Source organism: Epargyreus clarus, unplaced genomic scaffold, assembly GCF_041222505.1.
Source record: "Epargyreus clarus isolate Ecla_fem2 unplaced genomic scaffold, WU_Ecla_fem_2.2 ptg000005l, whole genome shotgun sequence".
Lineage (NCBI taxonomy): Eukaryota > Metazoa > Arthropoda > Insecta > Lepidoptera > Hesperiidae > Epargyreus > Epargyreus clarus.
In genome coordinates this window covers 5,411,797-5,431,391 of record NW_027332213.1, presented here as the reverse complement: position 1 = coordinate 5,431,391, position 19,595 = coordinate 5,411,797, and the positions used below count along the sequence as shown (strand labels likewise).

The window sequence follows — 19,595 nt, the reverse complement described above, 5'->3', positions numbered from 1 at the left end:
TACTCTTTACTGTTCCTTAATAAGCTAATAAAAGCGTGTTAAAAACATCACCTATAACAGAGCCGTTTTAAGTTTGAAATATTACAACAATTATTTATTACACCTCGGATAAAATATTAGTAGGTAATAAATTTTAAGATTAGATAAGTTCTTATTTGAAGTTAACGCGATTCTTATGAAAAAAAAAGATTTTTAAACTTAAATACCCAAGTGTTGCGATATGGTGCCGTCACAGTTCAACAGTGATTGATTCCACAATCTTAAATTTCGTATTATATAGAAGATTTTTCTTCTTTTCAGCTTCGTCTTGCCACCAAGAATTCAACAGTGATGGATCAAAGCACGGCGCTCTTACTTCGCCCCATTATCCTTTGGCTTACCCGCCAAATACACATTGCCACTACGAATTCTTTGGCAGAGGAAAGGAAAGAGTTAGACTAATATTCCAAGACTTCTTTTTGCACAAACCCGCTGATGGCTCGCAAGAGTGAGTATTATAATCAACATGTTAACTTTGCTAAGCGAACTTATGTATCTTATACTTCTTTATATTTTCAAGCATACTTATCTCACCATAACTAATTATTTATTTTCGCGTTGTTGGTCGTTTCGAAGTAAAAATAATTTAGACTAGGGCAAATTTAGAGATTTTATACACTTTATAAATTTCTTTAAAGAGCTCTCAGGCATAGGCTAGCTACGGTATTTTTGTTCAAAATTAAAGAATAATATGATTACATATTATTAATTTCTCACACACCTAACCTAAATGTGGAATAGGTACCTAACCTATAATGTGGAATCATGTGTGGAATTGGATAAAAATAAAACTGAATAAGTACTTGTTAAAAATCTTTTTTTTTCCTTTACGGGTACCTTTAAAAATATAACATGTAAAAATGTAATAGTTATAGTTATAGTATAGTTATAATATAGTTAGTATGTCATCATAAAATTACGTTTATGTTATTTGCAGCTGCACCAATGTAGATTCGCTGCAAGCCTTCGTCAACGTTGACGGTAGAATGGAGAAGGTGGATATTTTTTGCGGCACCGATCTTCCCAAGCCGATTATGTCGAATGGCCCGAAACTTATGCTCGAATTCCGAGGGATACAATCTTCTAGGCATTCGAGAGGATTTAAGATATCATATTCATTCGTAGAAGGTTAGTATTAAATCTTAAATGTCTAAGGCCAATTAGTATCACTCGCATTTTGACTGATACCGATGCATTCTAGGGAATTTAAAATATTGTAAGCGATTTTTAAATCGCAAAAGACGTAATGCTAGCGCGTTATGACGTAAGAATGTTCTTAGTTTTATTACTTTCATTTCAACGTTATTATTGTGGAACGTAAAATCAAGATTTGAGATAAGATACAAAAAAATTGCTTGCGGATTATCGAATGTAGAACGTTTGAATATTGTGAGAACTTCTGGGAACCGTTAAATAATATAATTCATTATAATGTCTAAAACAAACGTAAGCAAAATTATTATTGTACTTAGTTACCAGCGCCATTTGTGCTCTCGGGGTGTTAACTCTAATGGAAGGAACCAAACTTAGCATAGGCTTCAAACTTTCAACATCAATATTGCCTACCATATCGGATACACGAGTAAACTTTGCTTCAAACAAACCTAATTATTCCCGGGGATTAGCTATGAATATTAACTGGGATGCGACATTCGCCAGGCCTGAAATATGTAAACGGGCACAGAACTATGCACATCAGATAAATTAGTCTCCCACTGTGAATATTTGTTCTGCATTTCTGCTCCATTGTAGCTTTATCTCGTGCTGTACGAAATTTAGTCGGCAAAATATTAATGTCTAGTTAAAAGTTTTAAACATACTTAGTATGTGTTTTTTCGCTTAGATTTCTGTAATAAACTCTGTAATCTGTAAAAACAAAATAAGGATGGACCAAAGCTATTTAATCCACCTTTAATAACATTTAATTCTTTGGTTCAACATAATCTCCTAGATTAAAATTGGCTACGGTCACTCGTGGATATGATTTCCAAATATGGCAGTTAATCCCATCTGAAGTCGATCATAGATGCGTTGTTACCTCTGAGTAACTCTGAGGAAGAGGCTGGAATCCAATAATCCATCACATAGATCGAATCAAATTAAATTTTTTTTTTTATTCAAAATAGGTTCTTTACAGAGCACTTTTTGAATGTCAATACAACTACCACCACTACAAGGTGTTTCGTAATCATGTTTCATAAACATGTACTAAATCCCTTACAACACCTTTAAAACACAATACAGCAAAAAAGGCATTACTTATATATTACTTAAGGTGTGGTCAATGGTGTCGTCTCTGCCCAAACTATAAGGACCTCTTTTCTCATTACAGATTTCGGCATCACAACCGGGAGACAACTTAAAGAGTTTCCGTGTGCGTTCGTCTACAATAGCACCGAAGCGCGAAACGGGACCTTTGCCTCTCCTAACTCCCCGGGACCGTATCCTCGTGACACCGAATGTTCCTACTTTTTCCACGGGGGTCAGACTGAGAAAGTGCACCTGCACTTCACCAACTTTGACGTTGAAGGTGTATTGCCGTAAGTATCACATTTTTTAATTATGTGTTTAACCGGGGAGTACAATAGTCTTCAAAAAGGTTTTTCGGTTTTTATACTACTTATTGCAAAGAATCATTCATTTCATCTGTTGATCTCATATGATCTTGGCAACAGAAGCAATGTTATCTTTGAGGACAATGTTGGAATGGCTGTGATAAGTATGTCTCTCTTACCACCCTTCAATCCAAAACACAGCAGCGCTTAAAATTGCTATTATTAGGCAGAAATAGGAGTGGCGGTGGTGCCGCCGAAGTTGAACCATAGAGGGCTCCACCGCCTTCAAACCTTTTCGTGCAGGGTCTTGGGTTTGGTTCCCTAGCTATGAATGTAGAAATAGACTCAGAAAGGTTTAAAGATACCAACTGATACATTTCAGGTGCGAAGCGGTGTCAGCGAGTGACTACGTAGAGTTCTCCAACTACATGACTGAAGACAATAGATATGGTAGATACTGCGGCCAGATGAAGGAGTTCCACGTGGAGTCGGAGAGGAACTTCTTCAAGGTCACCTTCAGGTCTAATGATAGGCTGGACGGCACCGGCTTCAAGGCCATCTACCAGTTCCTGGAGTCCACGGACGAGTACCGAGCTCCTGTATTTGATAAAGCTTCTGATTCTTTGCGTAAGTATAGTATTAACGTACTAAAACGTACTAAAATGCAGTATTCATCAACAACCCATTACTGTCCCAATGCTGGGCACGGGTCTCCTCTCAGAATGAGAAGGATTAGGTCATAGTCCACCGCGCCGGCCAAGTGCGTATTGGTAGACTTCACATAACTTTGAGATTTTTTTTATAAATCTCTCAGGTATGCAGGTTTCCTCACGTTGTTTTCCTTCACCGTTTAGCAAGTGATAATTAATTTCTAATATGCACATAACTTTGAAAAATCAGAGGTGCGTGCCTGGGATTTAAACCTCGGACCCCTCGATCGAGAGACCGAGTTTCTTAACCACTAGGCTATCACTGCTTTTTGCAGGCAAATGCAGTATTAGATTCATCATAAGTCCATTACTGTTCCAGTGCTGTCCACGTATTTGAAACCGCTCAGAATGAGATAGATTTAGGTGGATACTTTTTAAGGACTCTTAGTTTAAGTTTTACACGGTATTTTCTTATACCGTGACAATTAATTTCTAACTTAACTCTGAAACTAATAACATTGAACAATCAGAAAAGTACGCGGCAGGAATTCGTGCCTCGGGGGATACCAGGTATTGAAAGGCTGAGCTCATAAACACGGGTATCACTGATTTTTATTCGGTAATCATAAATTTTATTCTATATTTGTATTTTGTGTTAAGAAGTAAGTGTGTTTAAATCATAAATATCATATTTTAAAAACAGTGATAGATTTTATTATACCTAAGGTTACCTACAACCTACCTATAATAATTAATTTAAATAGGTATGAGTACATTTCCGCCGATGGAAACCGAAAGCCGTCTATTATTGCGTCAACTCTACAAATAATGATTTACGAGTACCTGCTTCTTCGTTATTTTGGATAGAGAGACAAAATAGAAAATTCTCATCATCAGAATTTTGCAAATGATCCGAATTACTATTGATTGCGGGTATTCCCAAATTCACTTAAAGTATAGTCCGTTCTTACGGCGAAAAAACTGAATCAGTTAGGTGGTACACATGGTAGCGGTGCTGCAGTAGAATCTCTGAATATTACCTATTGTTTATATGAAACATCTGATAAGCGTGTCAGTCTTTCTGTTGGCGGCGACGTGTCACGCCATCTTGCGAGGGTTTAGCTATTTATGTGTCTAAATATCAAACGATTAATATACCTACACATGAAATTGTTATAAAAACTGAATAAGTTTATCAGTTTATTTCCGTTGGTGTCGCATATTAGTATTGTAATTCAATAAATTTATTATAGTCAAACGTATGTTAAACATTTTACCTACTTGGTTTGGACTCTAATAATTGCATTGAGAATATAAATATCGCCGATGTCGCCATCTATTACAAAAATCAATGTAGAAGTTAAAGAAAGGATTAGGATTTCATTTATTATACTCTTTATCTAGATTTTCATAGTTTAACAAATTTTACTACAAATTTCATATTTCACACCTGCCGGGCGTCAAATCACATACTGGTCTTTTTTTCAATTACCTTTGAGTACGGTTTATACAATATCCATGTATAATACAATTTGTTAAAATTATATTTTTTTTCCATTTTTCAGGTTTACTGGGATTCTTGCTCCTGACTTCTATCATCACGACGCAGCTGCATCACCTGCTATATCATTAAATAAAGTGATACTAGACTAATTATGTATAGCTATAATTATCCTGTACATTTTGTACCATAGTTTGTGCCATACACCCGTAATTTATGTAGGTACGCAGTATTTTCTATAAAATTGTATTCTAAGTTCTCCTCTGTACCGACTAAAGCAATACAACACAATAAAGTTTATTCACGCGGGCACGTCGTAATATAAATAAATTAATAAGTAAAATTATTTAAATTTATATGCAGTTTTTTTATTCATATACTCGTAAGTATTTGTAGCGCGTGTTTACAAATACCATTTTCGATATGTATTTCCAATTAATTGTTTGTTGCATGTATTAGATTTTATTAAAGTGTTCGATGTAATTACAGGAGACATAGTATCTAAGTGACAAAACTCCTTTATGAAATAAACATTAAAAGATAGGTACTTCTATTTGAAACATGTAGATGGCAGCACGTCGGCACGTACCGGCAGCCGTTCGATATCAATATTTAAATAAGAATAGTATGATTACCGAGTTTATTTCACGGTCCCCGTTTAACGCAATACCTTTTATTTCCGCCTTTTAAAAGCAGTTTTCAAAAGTAAGGTGGTACATAGTAAGGTAGTACATAGCTTACTCACTGACTTACTAGATTCAAAATTGATTAATTCCTGCTATTTGGGGCTAGTCTGCTGCATGTTACCATAATTTAACATTGGTGTTTTTACTTCTCTTACATCATCTTTGCTCTTAATAAAGTGAAAAGGCATTACGCACACGAAAAGGCATGTTTCAAAGTCTTCTTGCTTAGCTGTAAGTTTTGGTGGCCATATGTAATAAATGACTTATTAGAACGACCTTACCGCCTAACCCTTGTATTTACTCTTAATAGCCTCAGGAAATCAATACGAGGCTGACATCATAAAACGGCGTATTTTTTATTACATAAACAAAATAAATGCTATAATTATCCAATTAATGATACAGGCACAAAACCTGAATAGAGTATGAAATATTTACCGGAATTATTAAAAGATCATTCGACGAAGACGAAACATCGAAAAAAGTACTTAAGTATAAGAACGTATTTGTAAGGTTTCTCGCAATGACGAATGTGAGAATAATTGGCTCAATTCACGATTAAGCGCTTACAGAAGTATAAGAATATTTAAGCTGATATTGACCTATGACTGTGAATAAAAAGGCGGTCAAGTGCGATTTGAAAATGTATGTTTTATATAAATGTATAGGTAGGTACATACTCATGTGCTCATGTGTATACAAACTGATAAAACTTATACAAAAGACGAAAATAATTATTAAATCCAGTATAGCAAAACGTATAAACAAATGATATTGATACGTCGAAAAATACATACATAATATCAATTTATCGGGTAAAAATCTCTGTTTTGATTATTCTGCAGAAGTGATTCTTAATAGAACGACATCAATTATCATCTCAGATAGATATTTTATTTATCAGATAACAACATCTTAATGATTTTTGCACAATAATGCTCACATACTAAACGTCAATAGTTATTGAATACATGAATGTTCTCATATGGACGTGAAGGTACGTACATATTACAGAAATAATGTAATGAAATATATGTGAAATACTGACATTTTGTAAGATTACTTTCTGCAATGTTACCTATCGGTATAACAGTTATCTGTCAAGAAAATTATAAGAGGTACAAGTAACGTACGGTATGCATAACAAAGAATTTCAATTAGTCGCACTCGTAAGTGCATAATTTCTCGTCGACATTTTCTTCCTGCCCGCACCCGGTTAAACTTTACCGCGTAGCTTGCGTAATCCGAGAAACGAATGTTGCTTACTCGCTTCAATAGCGGTTTGCAGTTGCATTAATTGCAACCACTGCGTGGACAGGTGTGGCGTTACTATCGCATAAGTCTATCTCGCTCGCACCTCCCACTCGATTGAAGCCTGTTTTCGTTGTACGCGTGTGACGTCAGTTTGAGTTCGGTCGCCGTTCTCTTCGCTACGAAGTTGTTAACTGAATGACAGACGTTCGGTGTACGCGCGAACTTTTTTCACGATCAAATACATTGTGATTGTAAACGATAAGTTTGTTGTAACGTGTTTGTATTGTGAGAACGAGGGTTTTTGTTGGAATTTCGTTTGGATCGCTGTGTTCCCCCTGTTTGTGGTCACAGGTGTCGCATTCCTACCGGGACGCCGACGCAGGCTCAGCACCCATACTGTGGGCAGGTGGACTCGACAACCCTATTTACTAAGTGAGTACCTTTACCTGCTTGTCACATTATAATCTTGTATGAAGTGGATCAAACTTTCTATATCATGTCTTATTGGAATGAATCGACTGAATCGTACCGATTCGCACATTCAATAATTTAGGTCACGAACTGACTCACTCACTGAACTTAAAAGTTTCAAAGAGCTTTAAAGTACAAATATGAATTATTTTGCTATTGTTTCACAACTACATTCTACACCGTCGATTGCTTAGAACCGAAAATCCATTTATATGTGAAAATCGTCACGACCCCAGACAGAGTAACTTATTATCACGTTTTTGCTTTGAACATTTTACCTGGTTCTGATACTTTATATCGGTTATAAAATATAACTGAGCATTTAGTAAAAATATACATACTATTCTTGTGTATGGTGTTTGTGTCTCCTGCTATTGACCACGTGACACGTTTGCTTGCGACCCCTTTGGAAAGGGCTCAAAATTGTACATTTACCTACTTATGGGGACAATAAATAGGGCCTATACATTTCTAAATAAGTTGTCTCCTAGTTATTTTTATACCTTGGTTTTTATATTATGTTGCTTATATATAAATCACTTTAACATACGGTTTTTTTTTATATTTGAGCCTAACGATAAAGCTGACGTGCTAACTGATGGAAAGTAGTCAACGTCGCCTATGAAGATTTGCAACACCAGAGGAGTCGCCAATGCATCGCCGGGTTTGAAGGAGAGCTCTTTTTGCACCTTTTTTAAAGAAATAGAATTCGAATTCAAATATAAATAAACAAACGAAGTTCTAATCCTTCGTTAAGTATAATCGTACAGATATGCAAATAATTTTAACAGTATTATAATTTATAATGTTTCGAGTACCAGGGCACCATGAACACGCTGCAGGCGAAATGGTTATCTATTAGATTACTTTGTGTCCGCCTAGCGTAGTATGAACAATGGCTGTTAGTGTTAGTTTAAATGGACCTATTTATTATAATATTGCGTATACATGTACGTGTAAACTTTTAGGCGATTCGGAAATAAATAGGTTAAAGTCTAGGCCGACGCCAGCGAACACGTAACATTTGGTGGTCTCTATACGTGTGTCACTTATTTTTTGAAAAATAAAAACAACTTAAAATTCTATTAAAGCTTACCTCCTATGCTCCTAATATAAAAATGTAGGCGAGGATACTTTGCATGCAGTAGATAAATAATTATTAAGTTTTAGCATATAGGTACTGACAAATTAAATAAAAGAAATGTCAAATGTAGGTACATATTTGTAAAAAAACTGCAAGCCATTTTAAGAAGTATTATGAATCGTAAATTATAAAAGTAATTATAGTGTAACAAAGTAGAATATAAAACGCTTACCTAATACCAATTACTCATAAAGCATTTTAATTGTTTGAAGTGCTTACTTACGCATTCCATACATATCATGTTACTTACAGAACAATATGCCTTTACAACTTAGATGCAAGTTTGTTATTCTATCACTGCATCAAATTAAAGTATCAGACGTGCTAAAGGAATTTAGCGACATAATTAGGAACCTAAAACCCATTGAATATAGTTATTATACATTGAATTTCCGCGGAACGATGGAAAAGTATGTAGGGAATAAAACAGGCCCTTTAGGACCCATTTAATATACAGACTTTAAACGTGTCGTGTCGCACAAAATTATATTTTTCTATACAATATTTTGGAAGGCACGGCTGGCGTCTGCGCGGTCGTGTTACGGAAGATTAAAAATAAATACGTTGATAAATACGGAAGATATTATAAATGCGATATCATACACGTTGTTATGATATGAATTTATTTTGTCACGGATCATGTCTGATATGTACACATTATGGTGCATTTATGATGTCTGTAGATACACAGAATTTGTAAAATATAAGGTAACTGTTTAATAGGCATTTTCGCGAGCCACGCGTGGAAGCATGTTATAATAATTTTTGGTTGGTTTATAAATAGATATTTAAACGTGACCCCTGACGATGGCGTAACGTGACTGACAATTGATCGACTGTTATAAACGATTTATGAACGATCATGAATCCAACCGTAATCCATTCGCAAAAGTTGTTCGTGTCAAGCGCTATTGTTAGATCATTAGTCGCTTATTTAAACGATCGCTTATATTTACTTTGAAATTCTTCTCCTCGAGAGTTACTTAAACACTATTTAAATACTTTATTGTATTTGTTAGCCTATTCTCTCTTATGTTTTATAGAAATTAAACCTACATGAAGTAAACCAGCTTGAAGAAACCGAATGATTGAATGTCTTAGGTTTTCCTAATGATCCAAGAGGTGTATAAAGTCTACTAATCCGCACTGGGCCGGAGACACTGCAGCTTTGGGAATGTAATGGGATTAGGTGCCATTATATTTAAAAGCTACACCTATAAATATTCAACTCGCAGGCTCTTTCATGTGCGGTCTGAGTGGTTTTGCAGTAACCTTGAATATTTTCCGATTGAGAAAAAATATAAAACCATACGCAACAAGTTATTTATTAAGTTTTTGTGTTATTGACTATTGTGTATAATATGTTGCTTAAATAAACCAAAAAAACATATACCTACGAACATTCGAGACCAATAATATTTTACCATCATTCTTCTGAACGGGAATATTATAAAGCTGCCTCTAAATATGACTATTTTTTGTTGCAAAACCTGCCATCAACCACTTGGTAGGCGTCAATCACACCATGACTAAACTTTGTTGACGATGGGTTAAAATCATGGATGAAGTAAGACATAGACTCCTAAAAAGTGTACGGGTAGATCTGTAGTTTCTATTCCTTAACTCGTTTTGTATACTAGAAATTGTCATATTTCAATCTTTGGTAGACAAGAATTGTACTAGATTTTTACATTTATTTCAAATCCCAACACAGTGCTCTGCTGCTGCTATAAAACAGAATAAGATATGTCATTTATGCCACTGTACTTGAAAAACAAAGTTTTGCCGTAAGTGTAACTTACCTTCGTTAGGATTCTATTTAGTACCTTTATTCATGGTGTAGGTCATTTTACCGCCAAACATTAAAGAACATTGTTTGCGTTGTTAATCAATTCTGTAGGGCGCTGAAGCGTGAATTTTTGAAAATGTTTCACTTTGACATTGTATCGGTTTTTGTTGCTGTGGACACCAAATAATAATTTGTTATATCAAGGCCAAGATTCGTTTTGATTATCTAAGCTCTATTGTATGAAATATAATAGGCCTACTTTATCTAATAAAGTAATATTCCAATAACCTGAAAATGCTCCGTTACTGTAAATATCATAGATAAGTATCTCACCGCCTTGTAATTGAAGGAAGCCATTAAATGGCTTAAGTGGCTGACGATGTGTCAGCCACTTAATGGCTGTCATAGACTAATTTACGCGGAACAATGCAGACATGTGCAGTTAAGTGGTGCAAAAACACGAAATCGAAGAAAAAATGCGGAGAAATATCGTTTCATTCGTTGCTCTAAAAAAAATTTTATATTTTTTAAACACGAAAATAGATGACAGTGACAATTTCAATTGTCAAAACTGGTAACATTTTCTTGTTAGGAGTGAGTAACCTTTACTAATCTATGGTAAATATATTTAATTTAATACTTATAAAACCTTTGGTGTCCTTTGTAAAGTTTAAATCGGCTACACATAAAATGTGTTGCAAAAATTCATTTAATTATAAAATAATCACTGTCGTATAATTTGACTTATTACTCTTTGAGATACTTGTATGTCAAATAGCAATAATAAATCGGAGAAGTGAAAAATGATACGCAAAATACATACACACCCTAATTAACACCCAGATCCAGAACAAAATAATATATTGTCTGTTCGGGGATTGCACCCGGAAACTTTCAAAGACTGGTATAGCGACCACATAAATATATATTCTTAAATCCATTTTATTAATTACGAAGACAAATGACATTTAGCATTAATTAACACTTGAGATGACTCTGTGATTAAAGATAAAATCGTAAATTGGGATTATTTATAATAATTCTGGTGAAACTTGTTTAACGACAAACGCCTACATACATTCTTGGAGCAGTTTGTTGATGGCTTAACAAATATTTGCACTAGGACCTTGAAATTGAGATTTAAATATCACGAAATACTTAAAAAATTGTTTATACCAGCCTTGTGATTTAAAAGTTCACTTAATTGGCAATTATTATATATTAAAACGATAAAACTTTTTTTATATAGGCCTATTTCAATTTATATAAAATCTATAAGAAACTTATTACATAATGATTATTGTTATTTCTAAGTTTAAATAACATAGGACGTCAAAATTAACAAAGCAAGATTTTGGTATAAGTAAATAGTGTAAATAAGGGATTTGGGTATGTTTGCCAAAAAAAATAGCTGTCATATTCTGGTTACGGACACACACAATTAGGTACATATTAATAACAATGTTAAACGTTAATCATGAAAATTGTGTAATTTATAATTACCGTGTTTTATAATCGTTAAATCCAAAACACTAAAACATACTTAAAATTATATTGTGATATTAAAACGACAGCGTTAAAATGATTTCGTTCGATACGAGCCTGAAACAAGCAAGAGCAAATTTAAGAGACGCTGCTAAAGAATTGCAGATAAAGTTATGAAATATGGGACCATAAAGCCAGCTTTTTATCAATACGATCACTAATGGCGGAGGAAAATTATAGGTGTGGATGCCGATCGTGTGAAGACGCAAACGGATGCTGTGGAATAAATATTTCAACTAGTTATTAATCGTTGTGCTCGAAGTGGTATGGTCTTACATTCATACGTTCAAATGGTAAGATAAATGTATGGGTAAGGTCTCGCGTGTTTTATTACCGAGACTTGGTATTAAGGATTGATTGAAACTGGTTTAGGTACTATTAACGATTTTTTTATTTAGTAATGCTAAGGTATCTTATCGTATCGTAAATTTTGATTGAAAGTTATTTGATTACTTGTATAGCAATCACTTACATCATAGTTATATATTATCAGTCTAATTTTTACTTCGTTGTGCTATTCTGAGCGTTTCCTGACGATCTAGCTAATGTCTTGCATTGGCTAGATCGTGGTGAAAATAAAAAAAAATCTAGGATACCCTTCTGGATTCATAGCGAAACACCTTCCGAAGCGATTATAGTATGTTGACGTTCAAAAAGAGTTTTATATGACTCAATTTTGAATAAATCAGACCTGAATTTGAATTATTACTTTTATGTCCATAGAAAATTTACCTATATGTTACCAATATAAAGATGTTAGCAATTGTTAAGAGTATGAGAACATACCCGTGACATTATTACTGTATAATAATTCACAATCGTATTGTTATAATGAGATCAAATATACTCGCATTCAATATAGAACAAGGGCAGTTGATAGTCTTGACATAGCCGTCAAGCGTAGAGAACTATACGTGTTAATAAGATGCAAATAAATTTAAATAGTAATAGGAATGTTGGCTTCTTTGTAGTGACAGATGGTTCTGATAATCCGATGGACATTGCCAAGTGCAAACATATCTCGTTGACCTTAGTAGCCGGCCTATGGGCTATTCATTAATTTTAATTGGAGTATCTGCTTACGATATTTGAATTTCTACCACTTGATACGTTTATTTGTTTATTTACGTTATATTTACAGTTTAATAGTAGCGGATCATTTCCTCAAATTGCAGAGAAAAGGTGTCTTTTGCGATTATTATTGTTTTATTAACGCAATAATTAAAACTGTGTTAATCGGCGCTTTGTAACCTTTCCATATTATAGGGATTTCGTAACATATATTTACAATTGGCGCTTTAACTTCGTTCTTAGAGGAAACAATACTTCTGTGATTGAGATCATCTCGATTTCAATATTTGCAGTTAAATACTGATAAGGCTGTTCATCCTGAACATGTAGTACATATATTTCTATGTAATGGAAGAAACACTATTAAACTATCTACTTGTTATCCTTCTGTATTTTATAGCAATAATGTACAAAATAAGGAATCTGTCTGTTATAAGATAAACTGCACAATTACATAAACGATAAGAAGAAAATAACACGCTACTACCAGGACAAATATTAATCATCTTGATCCAAACTTAGGAAACCGCCGTTTACCAAGCATAGACATCGCTTGGGGCGTAGAAATATTAAGGTGGATTGATACTTACTTTGGAGATCAAATTAAATTGAAATTCACGCGGTGCAGCGATGGTTCCAGGTTTGGTTATTGTTCAGACAGATTGAAAATTCTGGATTTCGGTGTTAATGTACTGGTTTTGTGTGACCGTGACATTTTGTAATGTGACTTTTACTCTGTAACATCTTATTCAAATTTAGCATCAGCGTGTTTGTGTCCGCAAAACAAGAAAAGTAGTCTATGGATTGCCTTGAATTTTTATCACACAGTTATATTTTTATATGTGCGCCTTTTTATATATATTTTTACATATACCGAATCTATAAAATAACATCTGACTCTATGTACGAGTATTATAACAAAATGTGTCCGGTTTTAGCTAGTGATAATAAAGGTGGAATGTGACTAAGGAATTTGTACCACTAGGATATCATAGCTGTAACGTTCGAATTCATACATTACTTGCAAATCCTGATCAGTACCACAGTATCCTTATACTGTGTCAGTACCCACCCTGACGTCATTGTGGCCAGACACCAAGGATTAATTTCACCAAATATGGCTGATCTAATAAGCGGCTCCATTCCATACTGTGCCGTATTTGGACTGGCTTCAAAAGTTTCAGATTTCGTGATCGCTTTCAACATTCTTTACACTGTTTGTTTTTCTTTAAATTTTCATTTAGAAGTGTTAGTTATTCGCACATTTGTTTCATAATATATTTACTCCACTTAAGGGCTCGAACACAAAACTGCGATGCGACGCGATGCGAATTCGCAACGCAGAAAATTGCGATGCGAATTGGTGCGATGCGATATCGTGCGGCGTAGCGTCTCTCAGGGTGACCAACAACAACAACCACTGTGCGATGCGAATCAATTCGCAAGTTCTTGCGATGCGTCGAGGGAGCTCGCAGATTTTTGCGATGCGACGTCGCATCGCAGTTTTGTGTACGAACCCTAACCTGTCTCTCAGTAAGAGATTTAACCGTTAGCAATAATCTCTAAATCCATACTTTAAACTATTTTATTTTATATCTATAACATATGAGTGTTATAGAAAAATGGTTAATCCATTTCTGCGTACTCATAATACATACATGTTTACATATTATACACATACGCCCTTCTGAAGTACGCAGGTTGCTATCTTAAAGAATTAGTAATAAAAATCGCAACATAAATTTAAACATTTAAAAAAATGGTTGATTGATGCAGGCAGTGTTCATAGACGTTGATATGCCAAGGCGTAGGTAAAAATTCCTCGGATCTCAGGAAAACCCAGAACTACTCATACAGGGAGGTAAAACATTTGCATAAGTCTTTCTTAGAAACATAAACGTGGTACGCATATCGCTATTGGGCTATTCACTAGAAAGTACGTTTTCCTAAAATGTGTATATACCTTTATTGATATTACGTTATTGATATACTCTAAGTATTATAATTCATTTGATAATATCGGAGAGTAGCGAGTCCACAAATCTTCATTTATGTCGGTTCTCGACGTACAGATAGCATCAAACTGTGAGCAAAAAGAATGTGAACCCTTTTTATGTAGGAACAGTAGGCTCGTAAGGATGCACCATCCTTTATTATTTCTTAAACGGAGCCCAAAGTCTTTTAATACGATAAGACTTATAACGCGTGACTTACTTATGGAATTATGTAACATTTTTATTACATTTTGTGATTACTTAATTCTTTTGGGGCTAATAATCGAGTGTCCGGAAAAGTCTTCCATTATTTCGTTCAAATCCCCTTTAAATAGGTTCAAATGTTTCCAAAATTAACCATAATTCTGATAGAGGTAAAATAGATAGATGGACACAGCATAAAAAGTAAACTATATTTATTTTATTTGTAGATATTTTACAATTATAAAAAGTTTAGGTCTTTTTAGATGTGCATAATATGTCTCGCATCATCGGCTGCGCTGTTATTTGGAGTAGAACTTCCATTTCGTTGCTGTTTTTGCTGTAAATAGTCAATTTATTTTTTTGTCTTAAAATATGCTCTTTCAAATGCATCCGATTTGACTTAAGATTAAGATAACCCCTATATTGTCAACAATTTCAGTTTATGATCCCGTAACATACGGCATAGTAGGCTTATGCAGGTTAGCTACGCGCGCTATGCGTAAGGCTATCATCGTTACATTACTTAAGATATCTTTTATGGTCTACTAGTCTACGGAGAGACACGCTTGCTTACACCATATTTGTTGTTTTTGAAATTGGATATTCCACATATCTAAACTGTTGACTAAAAGCAAAAAGGAATTAGCTTGTCGGAAAAGATGCACATATTACAAATTATCTTATTTATGTATGTTTTAAAAAGAAATGCTGTTTTAATATCGCGTCGTTGGGTGAGGTCATGCTGACAAGTAAGATTTAGCTCTGAAGTAACTGTCATAGGCATTAAGATCTTACTGAGAGAATGCAGAGGCGTGTCGGTACTTAAAGTTAACTAGATGTAATATTAAGATGATGACCAAGAGAATAAACATTGTAGGTAAGTACTTATCTTCTATATGTTGGTTTATTTCTTGGCATTTTATTTATGCTATCCATGATACAAGTAATGCGAGTTCATTGTATATTCTCGTTATCAACCTATTATTGTCCCAGTGTTGGGCAGAGGTCTCCTCTCAGAATGAGAAGAATTAGGCCATAGTCCACCGCGCTGGCCAACTGCGTATTGGTAGACTTTACATACCTTTGACGTTTATTTTTGGAGAGTGTGGCCGAGTTTCTAAATCATTAGGCTATCACTGCTTGTATATTCAGATGGTTCATAATTGTGAAAAGTTAAATACAATTTGTTTAAAGAGTGTGGGGTAGGTCACAGACCCACGAGGAGTTCAGATTAAGTCCCGGAGGACTGGGTCTGTGACTTCGGAAAGTAATAACGCATTTGTGACTAATCCTAAGTGGAACTCTAATTTTATTTGAGATCGTTTACAGATGTTTTAAGGTTCCAATGACAACTTACTATTATATGAACTGCACGGTCGCTTTGCTATAAACATTTTCTAAAAATAATATATAGAAATAATTATGTTTAAAATATGCGAGTGCATTTGCTGCGTCATGGACTGGACCATTAACCGATATTGTCTTATGATGGATGGATTGGTGGTCGAAATCAATAACGTGAGGGAACAAACCTAGAAAATTTCGTTGTAATTTCATTGCTACGATAACCATAAAAGACAGCATAGCGCAGACATCGCGCTTATTTGTCATTTACCATAACTTAATTAAGTAAAGCTACGGTCTTAAATCATTAGACGTCACAGTTGGTTACGGAAAGGTATTGTTCAAATCAAACGCACTGAGGAATGTTGCGGCCGGGCCCAAAATAGCCTTTGAAAGTGGGACGGTGGGCCTAATTTATCTGATGTGACAGCTCTGAGAATTTAGACAAGCTGTGGACCACGTAAGCTGGATAGCGCAGCTGTTTTGTATAAGGTGCACGAACCGCGGGATGACAAATTGGATAATTAGTTTAGAATCACGACGTTGTGCATTGTTGGCACTTTCAAAGCTCTTACTGCAACGCCCTAAAGGTCAGATTTGATTCTCAGAGGACCATTCTTTGTGAACAACGGTAGTTATTCACTGTGTGCTCGTTCGGGAAGAAATTAAATAAATTCTAACTCCTGATTACGTGGTTCATTATGAAAGTCCGCGCGCACGACTCGACTTCTGATTGAATGTTATGGGGCTTAGATAAATGGGTCATTAGTTTTAACAGTTAACCGATATCGGTTTATGCCATGTTCCGTAATGAGTTTTCGCATTACATTCGTACATTAAAGGAGTAAATCGTCCTTTAATGTTTTTCGTCCTTGTGTCTTTTAAGTAATAGTAAAGAATAATATTTAAATGGAATGTCAATCGAATCGATCTTCTTAATTAAGTTTTCCGAAGTAGTGAAGTGAAACAAAGTTGTGAAAAATGTATTCGCAATAGTCTCAATCTGAAGGCTGCAACGCTTTGAATACCCAATTAAATTCCACGGTGGCTTTAAGTTTGAAATTGGATCGGGGATTCTTAAGCAAATATAGTAATTTTATTCCATCTGATAGAAATTACCAATTCAGAATTAACTTAGGGTGAATAAGGTATGGCTTTTGTATTTTATCACTGCACGACTGACTTCTCCGGTCCTTGGGAACTAACAACATGCGACTTTGAATATATTGTGTAACGAAAGGTGGTAGAATTCTTCATGGTTAGACTGACGGTGCCACACCTATTTTTATCTTATAACAAGTAGTATAAAATTGTCGTGTTCTCTTTTAATAGGAATGGGAAAGTAGAGTTAAAGCGACTTCATCTCAAGAGTAGGTTTCATCTATGATGTATCAATTTCTAATTATAATTTTTTCAATACGCGCAATTATTAAAAAAATCTGAGTTGCTGGGATTGCAAATCTGGACTAAGATCCAGATTTGCAATCTTCTTATTTTCAAACCGCTCAGGCCTCACTGTTTAAAACTAAAATTTAGTTTAGTTAGTACTAACATTAAATGTTAGTATATATTTAGTTAGTACTAACATTAAATGTTAGCATTAAATGTTAGTACTTATACCTACATAGTACGAGAGTATTTAGTAGAATAACTTAATTCATATCATACTCTTAATTTTAAACAAAACTGCATTTAGTTTTCATCCTAACAAATGCGCTTTCCTCAAAATACGCGTGCCTCCATTTCGTGACTGAGCTCAACGCCCAGCTGACGCAAGATCGAACTAGAGACAATGGTCGGCTACCGACGCGGTTGAATTATCTTCGACTTATAGGGCAATGACAGAAATATTTACGTGGGCCAGCATGTCAACTCTGGGAACGCCTATTTTGGATAGATTGTATTTTGAGGGTTTGCCACCTTGTATTTTGATTGATTGTATTGGTACTGCTGGTAAATTTAATTAGGTTAATTAACTTCGACTAACGTTCAGGAATATGATAGGTGTTTTTGTGTCCTTAGCTTATGCAGTTTATTTTGTAAACAGGATACCAGGTACCTTCTATTTTTTGTTTCAAATTCCTACGCAATTGCACTCTGCATTAACGGGAATATCGTGTAAGAGTTTCGTTCGATATTTGAACAATATTCTAAGAGCCAGTCGATTTCGTCGTATTTGAATATATAAGAATACGTGACTGATGTCTAAGCTCGAGTACCACATGTCAATATCTTTAACTAAGTCCTTCATATCAAAATTACAGTTTAGTACAACTAAAACTCCTAAGTATAGAATAGACAACATAATTATGTCCTTTCAAACCAATTTGGCAAACAAATTGGTAACGTTAACAGAAATGACTCGATATTCCGACATGCATGTCAATGTACGTATGTTAAATACATCAACATACCGCAAAGGCAATTGACTCGCCGTAGTAATCATATGACAAACTTTCCCAATGATTTCTAGATACATTAACGCGTCCATATAATTTCCTAGATGATTATGAGTGAGGCAATTTTATACACGAATTGAGCGCTATTTGCGGGTTGCTGATGGCGGATTAATCATTGATGTAACTTCTTTTATTTTTTATGTTAATAACGATTTACGATAATAGCTGTTAACATTTGCATGAAAGTGTAATGGTATGGCTTTACTTATTTGTGTTTTATTTGACGAGACTGAAGATCAATACAAAATATGGTAAGGTGGTAGAACCCTTTGTGGTTCGACTCCGGCGGCACCACCGCCACACCAATTTCTGCCTAATAACAGCAGTGTTAGGCGCTGCTGTGTTCCGTTTTGAAGGGTGAGGTAAGGGAGACATACTTTTCCGAGGCGTTCCAGCTTAGTCCTCAGGGGTAATGGCGCATCTGTGGCCGACCTCAGGTAGGAATATCTAATCCTATTTACGGTTGATTACAGATGTCCATGGGCGGCAGTAGCCACTTATCATCAGATGGACTGCATACTCGTCTGCTACTCCTATATTATTATAAAAAAAATGGTACCTATTGGTCTTCATTGCGCTGGCAAATAAAACAGAAAGTACACATTTTCACTCATCAGTCGGTTTTAATTACATATCAAATGATTCTATTATGTGAAAATGTATCAGCCTTTACACTTCAAAGTCTTGTGAGGTTATATGGGTTTAAAGCATTACATATTGATAAGCACAAATAATAAGGCCAATAATATTCGTAGCCATGATTTTGTCAAACATTGATATACTTTTAGCAAAACGTTTATCAAAAATGGCAGACAAATCGTTATAATTTTATGAATAAAAGTAAGATAGATTTGTATTCCTATTTATACGTTAGTTAGTAAGTAGACGT

At 34.8% G+C, this 19,595-nt stretch overlaps 2 protein-coding genes across 3 annotated transcripts in view; both read left to right on the top strand.

Annotated features, from left to right (window-relative positions):
- Sol1 (CUB domain-containing protein Sol1) overlaps positions 1-5,101 on the top strand; it is a 423,482-nt gene extending 418,381 nt beyond the window's left edge. The window contains exons 11-15 of the mRNA XM_073093921.1: positions 301-487; positions 977-1,167; positions 2,372-2,579; positions 2,977-3,221; positions 4,810-5,101. Coding sequence (XP_072950022.1) covers positions 301-487; positions 977-1,167; positions 2,372-2,579; positions 2,977-3,221; positions 4,810-4,877 — 899 coding nt within the window. The 3' untranslated portion in view covers positions 4,878-5,101. The remainder of the gene's footprint in view (positions 1-300; positions 488-976; positions 1,168-2,371; positions 2,580-2,976; positions 3,222-4,809) is intronic.
- Positions 5,102-6,770: 1,669 nt separating this feature from the next.
- Positions 6,771-19,595, top strand: part of Cad99C (cadherin 99C) — a 186,396-nt gene continuing 173,571 nt past the window's right edge. The window contains exon 1 of one of the 2 annotated variants that reach the window (XM_073093915.1): positions 6,771-7,117. The gene's annotated coding sequence lies outside the window, so the exon portion shown is untranslated. The remainder of the gene's footprint in view (positions 7,118-19,595) is intronic. The other variant, XM_073093917.1, reaches the window with a different exon arrangement.